Below are 10,299 nucleotides of genomic sequence, written 5' to 3'. Positions count from 1 at the left end.
TATTTCTTACTGGTTTTTAAATGCTCTGTATCCATGTAGCTTTTGAGATTGCGAAATTTCTTTAAAAGGCTTATTTGGATTCATGTTAATGCTGACCTCCTCTTGTATTTCTTACTTGTTCTTTCAGGTAAATGTTACACTGTGAAAAGTGCTGTCCTTACCTTCTTTCCATTTTACCACCTCTTCTTTAGAAAAATCTGTTAAAATGATATCTGGTTTCCACAGCAAGTGGCAATATAAATGCTTGACAATGAGCAGTCCCTTTAGAACACACAGTTCTGCATCTTTATAATCTAGCTTTTTGGGCCTTAATTTTTTCATGTCTAAATAGAGTGGCAGCATTAATTTGTTACTGTGTAGTTGGGAAACAGAGTAAGATTCCCTTCCTAATAGTCCGTGGAATAAACAGTATCCTGCTATATGAATAGTTCTTTTCATAAGGGTATATGTTGGAATCTAAGGTGGTAGGTGGGTGTTTCTTTTGTTCTAAAAGGGATCTATTATGACCTCAGTCTTGCAGTATAACACACATGCTGAACTAACTTGGGAGTACCCGTATGCTTAATTATTGCACAGTGGTAATTGTTTTAGCCAGAATAGGTGAGGCACTGTTCTTAAACTACAACTCTTTTGTGGTGCTTCCACATTTCAAGATTTTATTGTTTGAAAATGTGCTTTATTTATAGGCTTAGGAACTGGCCTTACTAAAGTAATTTTTTTAAAATTTTTTTTTATACCTATAGACTCAGAAGGAATCTTGAGTCTACTGAAATCAGTGTAACCAGAATTACCTCCTATGTGAACATGTTCCAAAGATCGTCAAGTCAGAGGCAAGGTATATGTGGGTTTTTAATGTATTGAGATCTGGCTTTGTACTGGAGACACTTTTTTAATTTTTAATTTGAAAACTACCCCTAGCAGCTTTCTGCTTCTGTGGATGAAACTCAAATCTTCACCTGAAGTCCAGACATTACAATTCATAGCTTCTCAAGAGCAATTCCTGTGCTGTTGTCTGACAGACTGTTGAATGTACCAATTAGACGTGCTTTTTGTTTCCTTATTTGGACACTGTTCCTATTAGAATGTAGTTCAATGTACATATATTCACATAGCACTTTTCAGTTAACCTAAAGACTGGATCCCAAAACTAGGTAGTCAACGTAACATTCTGTGGTAAACCTGCGTTTCAGAGTTAGGACTGTGCTTGAGCCAGATCTATCAGTGTTTTGGACCTGTTCCTCCTTCCAGGTCTGCTCTTTTTATGTTGTCTTGCTCTGTCTTTGTGCTTATGCTTACCCCGAGGTGGCTCTGACACGCATCAGTTCATTCAGGAATCTGGTTAAAATAGCAGGAAACTACCCTGCTGATCAGAGTAATTTTTTTTTTTCCTGAGATTTAGTAAATTGATAGGAAGGAATTGTGTTCAGGATGAGAACTGGCTGAGGGAGAGAAGGAGGAGCAAGTAATTTCTTTTTGTTATGAGCAGTCTATTAACTCCACTCAGCCCTAACATTAAATTGCACTCTAACTCTTTTCCCATTCAGAAAGTCTAACCCATAGGCTGCTTGGATGCACGGAGGATTCTCAGGCTTACAAGTGAGCAAGCAGAGTTTGTGCTGTAGGAAGATGAGGCTCAGCCACATACATCCTTGTACCTCTGTATTATTGCTACCCCTTGAGTTAATCAGAGGTTTTCTGTAAGACAGAGAAGACAGGAAGAGAGGTAGTTTACTTCCCCTGCTCTGTACAAGCAAGCTGATAGTAGAGACTGCCACCTGAAAACAAAGAACCCCTTAGTGAGGGCTTCATCTCAGTGGGGCTGGGCTGTTAGCCCAGATGAGGGTTTAGTGTCCTAAGATGGAAACAGTTGCAGCAGTGACCAGGTACATGTGCTGGAGGCTTGATATATAATAATACAAACATAGCCGTACCTGGCTTATATGTAAAGATGCATTACATACTTAAACAGCACTCAAAATATCAACCTTAGGAGCAGGACATACTGAGAATCTGTCTTGCAGTGTGGCCCTGCTTCTGTAGGAGCTGTAAGCTGTGCCACTAACAGAGCTTGTCATGTGCAGCTGCTTGGCTTGCTTGTTAGAATATGGAGCCAACGCTCTGCTGCTTCATCTACTCGTGTGCAGGAGTAATGGCTGTCAAGTTCATTGTGACTTGCTGCTTAAAAAAAAAAAAAAACCAAGCTGGATTTTTTCTGTTTTGTGCCTGTTTTGCAGTATGGCTGCTGAAGCTGGCAGCTTGTCCAGGGTACTAGCTTCAGCTTGCTGCTATCTGAGCCAGCTCCAATTAGAACACAAAAGTTTCAAATCAGCTTGTCCCCCAAGGAAGCTCTGCCTTTACCCTTGACTAATCTGTGTGATTGTTACACCTGTTATGTAGATGGAACCTTATTGCTGAGTGTTTGATAGCTACAAACTGTGCTATCTACACAGCAGTTGAAGGGTTACCATGATGTGACAACAATATGCAACCAACACCTCTGTAGCTTTCTATGACCTACTACATTCTAGAACAGCTAGAATCTTTTAAATTTCAAGTGGGCAGTCAGTATCTTTTAAGAGTAAGCTCTACTTGGGCTTTTTTTTTTTTTGTTCACAGAAGCCTTTCTGTGTTTGTTTTTTTTCCACATGCCCTCTCTTTGTATCAGTTTAGGGCAACAGTCTGTTACCAAGGTTAACAAAAGCATTCCAGAATAATCACAAAGCATCCTTGTTTCCTTCATTTAATCAGTCATTTCTGATAAGTATGTTTTGTCCTAAAGTTGATAGAGAAGGAGTATCCAAGCTTTTTCTTTTTCAAAAAAAGTCTCTCTGTAAAGCAGGAGTCATTTAAAGAAAATGCACCTAAAGGTTAGTAAAAGTCACCAGCACTAACTAGATATTTTCTTACAGTAAAGAAACAGCTTCCATTAAATTATGACCAGAATTCAGAGTATGTATTAAGATAAATATGGTTGTATAAACTACTGGCAATTTGTTTAGATGAAGTTTTTTGCAAAGTATATTTTAAATTAATTTTGAGAATATATTTTGAATTCTAGAATCCTTGCTTGTAAAAGGATTTTTTTTTAATGGTTTGTAAAATAGTGAAGATGACATTAAAGTCTTATAATGAAAATACAATAAATTGCTTTTTCTTAGTTTGCTTGAAGTGTTTTACTGGAAAATATTTGACTTGTATGTTTTGGTGGTGAGTGGCCCAATCCTTGCTACATTTTGGGGAGTAACATCTTACAACAGCAGATACATATCCTGTTTAATAACAATACTTTCCAGATCTTTTCCTTAGAAGCACTTTCAGACCATGTTGTCTTTGAATAGCTGCATTAAAAAGAAGGAAGAAGCAGGTCTAGGTTTCAGTGGTTGTAGAAACCCCCAAGGTAAGTAGCAACACACTTGGTACTTAGCTTGTAATCCTATGTTGTGATTGTAGAATAGTAAATGACTACACCTACTTTGTGGTACTGGCACTTTGAGCAAAAACTTTATACCAGCTTTCTTTTTGACAGAGGTGGGAAGTAAATTTTTTTGTGATCACAGACAAGGACTCAATCTGTACTGATAGTAAAGACAAGTGGTTAGGAACAGCCAGTGGAAGTGATAATGCCATAAGGAACCTTACCATGCTGGTAGCAGTATAACAAGTCTTTATTTAAAGAGTTGAGTGCTCACAGTTAAGACAAAATAGAGACAAAAATAATGCACACATCATTTTTAGGACACTTTGAGAAATGCATTCACCTCACGCAGTTTCAGTTACACCACAGTTATGATACCCTTAGCAGCCCAATAAGTTAGGAAGCAGGTATCTCCAGGATATTGCACTGTTCAATAAGCTAGAACGACAAACTTCCTCTTGCTGTTGGAACAATGAACCATTACTAGGACAGAATTCATCCTAAGAGCCTTGAACAGCTTCATACTTACATCAACAAGTCTGGCCCACATGTAACTGGATTTCAAGTATATTAAGTATTCCACAACCTCCAGCTAAAAGCCAAGTAATTTTACATTGCAATTAAGAGTTTAGTAAGACGGCCAACCCAAAGACTTGCATTCCAATTGTCATTAGATTCCAAGACCTGCTTTTTGTATTGTAAGTATTACAGTAGTCACAGTACAAGACTCCTCTTGTTGATCCCATGAAGTTACCCCTGCTAAGACTATGTTCTGGATGAGGCAGCAACATCACTCTTTCTGCTGTTGGGCATCTTTGTAGAGTTTGCTGTAATCCAGGGATGAAGTAGTACATCCTTCAGGGGCAGTCGTTGGAATGGGTTATGCTTCAGAAGCTTTGAAATTAAATCCCTTGCACCTTCTGTTACAAATGGAGGAAACTTGAATTCCACCTAAGGAAAAGGAAGGACACTAAAGATGATGCAAGAGTTCTTTGGCCATAACCAGAGAGACAAAAGGGCTCTACCCTCCAAGGTAGATCTAGAAAGGAAAGCTGTATCAGCCTTGTGGGCTATACACCTTATGCCTATTGAGATGAGATTAAGTAATTTCACCATAATCCTGAACAAAAAGTTCTTGCTGCTTGTAGAAGTTAAACTAGTGTATTTTTCAATATACTTCAAACAAGATTAGTTTGCTGGAACCTTTCTAGGGTATGCCACAGGAAAAGTTAAGCTTACATATTTTTAGTAACACCTTGAATGTTAAATACTCATTTTATAAGTTAGAAGAGGCAAGACCTGGAGAAGATTGATTGCTTTATGAAAGAGTAAGAAGTTCAAATGCAGGGCAGTAACAGTAGAACCAAGGAAGTAAGGCAAGGTATCTTAAGGTCTCTAAGTCATTCTACTGAATGACTGAAGACAGTTTTATGCATATCATTATGTCTTGGTACAGTTCTAGTTATAATAGATGCCCTTCTTCAAAAATTACCATTTGTTAATCTTCAATAAGACAACAGAATTGAAGGGCAACACAATTCAGCTAGTCCAAATAAGTGTTGGCACATACCCTGGAAATAGCTCTGTAGGTTTCCTGGTATGTTTCTGCTTCAAAAGGTGGTTTCCCTACAAGGAATTCATAGCACAGAACTCCTAGGCTCCAAATATCCACCTTTTCATCATGTGTTCTTCCCTCAATCATTTCAGGAGGCAGGTAGTCAAGTGTCCCACAAAGAGTTGTTCTCCTGAAGAAAAGTATTAAGTTAATAATTTACTGATTATGGCAATTATAAGATCCATTTCAAGAGCCAGATAAAAGCTAACGCTGGCAATCATCTGTACCTCAGTGCAGTCTACCCTGGATAGACTACACACCACCAAAATACCTGGTAAAGAAGTGCCAGGAGTAAGTTCTCTACTTTTGCTTTAAAGCATCTCAGTCACTGCAATCAGTGACTTTCTTCATCCTTTCCCTCCCATGACTTTCCCTCCTTTCTTCATTCCACTTGCTAGATCAAATATAGTCTTCCTTTATCAGGTGCAATTCACACTAATTAAGGAAATGTCTTAAGTACATGGCTAGTGTGATGTTGAAACACAAGTGCTGGTCTGGCATCAGAGGGACCACTGTAACCCTACAACAGTACAACACCTCCACTTGTTTCAGGTTCAGCAAGTTTTGAACTATACAAGTTGAAAAAAACAGGATAACAACACTCTCTGTGCTACACCAGTTGACTATTGAGACCTTTGCTGCAGTGGCCCAGTTCTTAAAGGATTTTTTCCCTAATATTTTAGAAAGTTGACATTTACCTCCATTGCACAACTGTGTGACAAAGTATTTTACTGCATAAGATACATACTGCATTCTTACCTAGAAGAAGGAGCATGCACAGACCATCCAAAGTCAGCAATTTTTAATTCTCCATTTGAGCCAAGCAGCAAGTTTTCTGGCTTGATGTCTCGGTGAATCACACTCTTTGAATGACAGTATGATAGGGCATCTGCCAGTTCTGTGACATACTGTATTTAGAAAGAGAACAAATCTTTAAAGACATTGTCACCCTAGCTTATCTGGCTACAGTATAGCCTTTTCTAGGCATAATTAGTAGTTTAAGTTAGAGCAATTATTCCTTAAACCCTTGAAGTCTGGCAGTACAGGCTCTGCCTGAAGTGACCAAGCACTTGCAATATTAAGCAATGCTGAACATAGTTATATTAGTGCTGTGCAGCAATTTGTCTTCCCAACTTACTCCTTGTTACAAGTGCACAAGCAAACTAGCATCTACAGAATGTCAGTTTCACACAACTCAATACAGAACTTTATCTGAAGATTTAGCTTTATGCTGCAGATATTCCAGATAGGAAGAGCAAGTAACATATAAGAAGCTAGAACAACCTACAGTAGCAGTTCTTTGCTCATCAAACTTGGTAAGCTTCTGAAGTTCTTTGTAGACTTCTCCACGAGGTGCATACTCTAGAATAAGGTAGACTCTTGTAACGTCATGGAAGTAGCCATATAATCTGAGAATGTTGGGGTGCCTGCAAAAAGATTTAAATATTCTGAACAAGGTATTTGTCCATATAACTTTAATTTCCCTTTCCTGCCTCCCCCCTTTCAAGGCAAGTATAGGAACTTCAACATCTTGTAAGCATTCCTTCAGCTCACAACATATCCATTAAGAGAGCTTCATAGCAGACAGATGGTGTTTATCAAAGCAGTAGCTTAGAGTCCCTACTAGCAAGCAGCTAGCCAAGAGTTTTGCCAATTCACATCTTCTTAAACATACTCTTCTACAGCAGCTGGAAGAGTACATTACTATTGAAGGTGCCAATTCCTATGGTTTTGGAATTTAAGCTTAAATACTTTAAACCCTTTCTGTGAAAACTAATTTCTTCAGCAAGTTGGGCTTATTTTCCAGGAAGCAGAACACCAGAAACAAGCTCAGACTCTTGAGAAATTGCAGTTACCCATGTAAATCCAAGCAGCAGACAAGGGTGGGTTTTTTTTTTTTGCAATAGGAACATTTACCAGAGGTTAATTCATTGCAAGGTAGACAAAGGTAAAACTTGGTGCAGAAAGGCAAGAATCTTAACTAGCAATTTCAAAGTTTCTTTTTAAACTTCTATTTTCTTCAACAGGGTGCGCTATCATAAACAAGGTTACTTTGTTTATTTGAACACAAAGCAAAGGGTGTAACTGGTCACTAAACTTTACCTAAGATGAGACTGTATTTCAACTTCTCTTCGTAGTTGATGTTCTACACCAGCTTCTTCAAGTTGTGTCTTAAAAAGCACTTTCAGTGCAAGAATAAATTTACTTTGCTTTTCACGTGCCAGGTAAACATTTCCAAATTTTCCTTTCCCCAGAGGACGACCAATTTCAAAATCATCAAGAGACCACTGCCTTCTGCAAGAGGAAAGAAAAAGTCACAAAAGCTAGATACTTGTGTGGGCTTTGACTCCTAAGTTTACAATCTATAATGTTCCTGTTCAATAGATACTTAGTGATCTGAACTAGATTTTAGTCTTCAAGAGAACACCAAGAGAATAAAAATATGCATTGAGACTTTTCAAAAGAAAGTTCTGAAAGCTAGTCTCTTCCTTCCTAAAATTTATGCACACTACTACAAAATCAAGACTACTTATACCAAGCCAGGCTCATTTCAATACACTTAATACAGACAAATTACTATGCATGTTAGAACTGTTTAGGGTAGCCATACTACAAATCTAACTTCATCCTTAGTTAGGCTCCATTCTGTTGCACATATGAAGGAGGCTTTGTTTTCAAGTGTACATCTTGTGATTGGAGCAGTGGCTATCAGTGTTGTCTCCTGGAAAGAGCTATTACTCATTTAGCCAAAAGTTTTCTTTAGATTACAGGAAGTCTTTGTTCCTGAGAATTATCAGGTCAAAGTAAGCTTTCCTAGAGTTCCATATATTGTCTCTGTGAAGTGTAGGGCCACCGGTCTCCCCAACCAAGGGGCTCAAGTAGCCTTCAGCTTAGCTGCAGCAAGAAGTCCTAGAACATAAAAGCAAGCCTAAGCCAACAGGACTCAGTTAGCTAGAACAATTTAGGCATAAAACTTACTTTTTAGTATCTTCATTTTTCTTTTTAGCAGTCTCTTCATTTTTCTGTTTAGAGGTGCTTTCTGCTTCAGAGTTTTTTGCTATGTATAGAGAAGTAGATCAACTTCATAAACCAGACCCATGAACATAGTACAAAGTCACATGAGAGCAAATCTAACCTCTGTGCAGTATCTGAAACGGTTCTTAGAATACCTTCAAGGACAATTTAAACAACCTAGTGTAACTTACTATTTGCAAAGCAGTACTATCAAAATGTAATTTTAAATGTAATTCTAAAAGTTTTCTTAAAATAAAAAACCATTAAGCTTCCCCCCCAAAAACACAGTATTCTTGTGTATAAAAGATTAACATGAATACTGGAAGAACTGTGATGTATGAGTGCCAATTACATTAACTCACAGCTGACTACTGAGCATCTGGAAATTTTTAAACACCCAGACTGGCTCTAAATAAGTAATTCTGGCAACAAGGATAGTGCAGGAACAGTTAAGCTGAAGTATGTTCTGCTGTTCTGTTTTGGGGCACAACCAAGTACTTTTCTACAGGACCGTCCCACATCATCAACATCAGCTTTAGGTTTTCTACCCTGCAGTCTGCTTCATACAAGTATCCCAAGTGTCACAACTGTATAAATGTTCAGGTACTTAAGATAAATTACCAGGTACTGGAGCCTGTTGAGGTTTTTCATTGTTCTTGCTTGGAACTTGAGGCCTAGCAGTCGCTTGAACCAGAAATTTTGGTCGAGGCTGCTGTGTTGTCTGGTTATTAGACTGTTTTTGGTTTGACAGTACAGATTTTTGTGATTGCACAGGAACGCGCTGGGCAAAGTTTGAAGGACACAGAACACGTTGTGCTTGAACTCCACTGTTCAGTAACTGGCTCTGGGCAGAATGCTGAGACACAGGGACACGTTTTGGACCATCCCCAATGGGATTAGCAATCTTCAAAAAGAAGAGATTGTATATTAATTGTAGAATAGCATACTATAACCTTTATGCCCCCATTCAGTACAATAGGAAAAAACCCACAAAGCACATTAACAAGAGATGTTAAAGTAGTCCGATCTTACATTTTATGAATGAAAGCATTCTTAAATTTCTACATTGAAATGAAAAAGCAGTTTTCTTCTGCTAGCTATAAATAAGTATGCTGTTGTGGAACTTTTCCACACACATCTGAAGAACATCAGCCAAAGGTATTAAGACAGCAGACTCTTACTATAAAAACATACACTGCTTTAAGTCACCGCTTCCTTTAATGCTGTTCATTTTGATACACCTTGCACAGCAATGGGAGTTCAGCAGAACAACACGAGTTTATTTAGTAAGGTTCAGCTATCTGCTTTTAATCTTTTGCTCCCAGTGAGGGAAGGTAGTTTAGGCTTTTATTTAAGAAATCCTTAGTTGTTCTAGGATACTTTGCCTACAGTTAAATTCAAATGCTAATGATTAGCTTCTCACATTTTTGACCCTCTAATGATACCTATGCAACAATTTTTATTTTATTCTTCCCCCAGATAATTGTTTAGTCTTCTAGCTCAGTTCACTAACAATAACGTATTGACATCTTGATTAAAAAGAAGCTTTACTTCTGCTATTCCAAAACCTTACCAGGACCTATTTGGCTTTAAGTTAAACTTTTGAGAAAGTGCCTGTGGTTCTATATAGAAAAAAAAATGTAATCAGGGTAATCTTGATTACTGCTGCACAGGCATGGCAATAGTGACATTAACGCAGTGCTTGCTTTTGGAAGCCTTATCTGGAATAAGTTGAATACACATACTTGCTCTCTCTTTAAAGGATCTTATATTATACTTAAAATATGAGGAGGATTTCCCAATTCAAGTATGGCATACTAATATTAACAATAAAAAAAAGTAAGCGTAGGTATTGTTCTCTCCAAGAAAAAGCTACTGAAAGACAAATTTACAATTGTTTCCTGCACACGAAAAACATTATTTCAAGACAGTTTTTCCCCCTCTTGCTATTTAGTACAGTTAATAATTACCCAAAACAGCTTGAAACCTGTAGCACTTGTGCAATCAGGAGAAATACACCCACCAACCTAACAAGTCATTTACCTTCGCAGTACGACTGGGATGCCCAGAATGGTTCTCTTTCGTATTCTTGTCCATAGTGCCCGAGAAAGAGAGCTACATACAGCTTAGCCTACGGATGAGACGTATCGAACAGGGGTCAGTTTCACAGCAGACAGTACAACTTGGATCTGTTTTTCCAAACGCCGTCCAGTCCCCCAGTCCGAACGCCAGGAGGCCCCGAGGCAGGGCCGGG

General features: G+C 38.2%; 1 protein-coding gene across 1 annotated transcript; it reads right to left on the bottom strand.

The window, feature by feature from the left end:
• Positions 1-3,654: 3,654 nt before the first annotated feature.
• Positions 3,655-10,142, bottom strand: AURKA (aurora kinase A). Its single transcript, XM_009704470.1, has 8 exons — positions 10,089-10,142; positions 8,667-8,949; positions 8,010-8,088; positions 7,134-7,325; positions 6,319-6,457; positions 5,790-5,938; positions 4,986-5,160; positions 3,655-4,366 (listed from the first exon to the last, which is right to left on the bottom strand). Exons 1-8 carry the CDS (start codon positions 10,140-10,142, stop codon positions 4,181-4,183), a joined length of 1,257 nt encoding a protein of 418 aa, XP_009702772.1. The 3' UTR covers positions 3,655-4,180.
• Between the last annotated feature and the right edge of the window lie 157 nt (positions 10,143-10,299).

The sequence above is a fragment of the Cariama cristata genome, unplaced genomic scaffold, assembly GCF_000690535.1.
Source record: "Cariama cristata isolate BGI_N322 unplaced genomic scaffold, ASM69053v1 scaffold26667, whole genome shotgun sequence".
In the NCBI taxonomy this organism is placed as follows: Eukaryota; Metazoa; Chordata; class Aves; order Cariamiformes; family Cariamidae; genus Cariama; species Cariama cristata.
This window is presented reverse-complemented; position numbering and strand designations above follow the sequence as displayed.

Coding starts and splice junctions, on each gene's coding strand:
- AURKA (XM_009704470.1), bottom strand. CDS start 10,142: ATGGACAAGAATACGAAAGAGAACCATTCTGGGCATCCCAGTCGTACT. Junction 8,089..8,666: donor TCAACAGGCTCCAGTACCTG/GTAATTTATCTT, acceptor CTCTATACATAG/CAAAAAACTCTGAAGCAGAA. Junction 7,326..8,009: donor AAAAATGAAGATACTAAAAA/GTAAGTTTTATG, acceptor TTCCTCTTGCAG/AAGGCAGTGGTCTCTTGATG.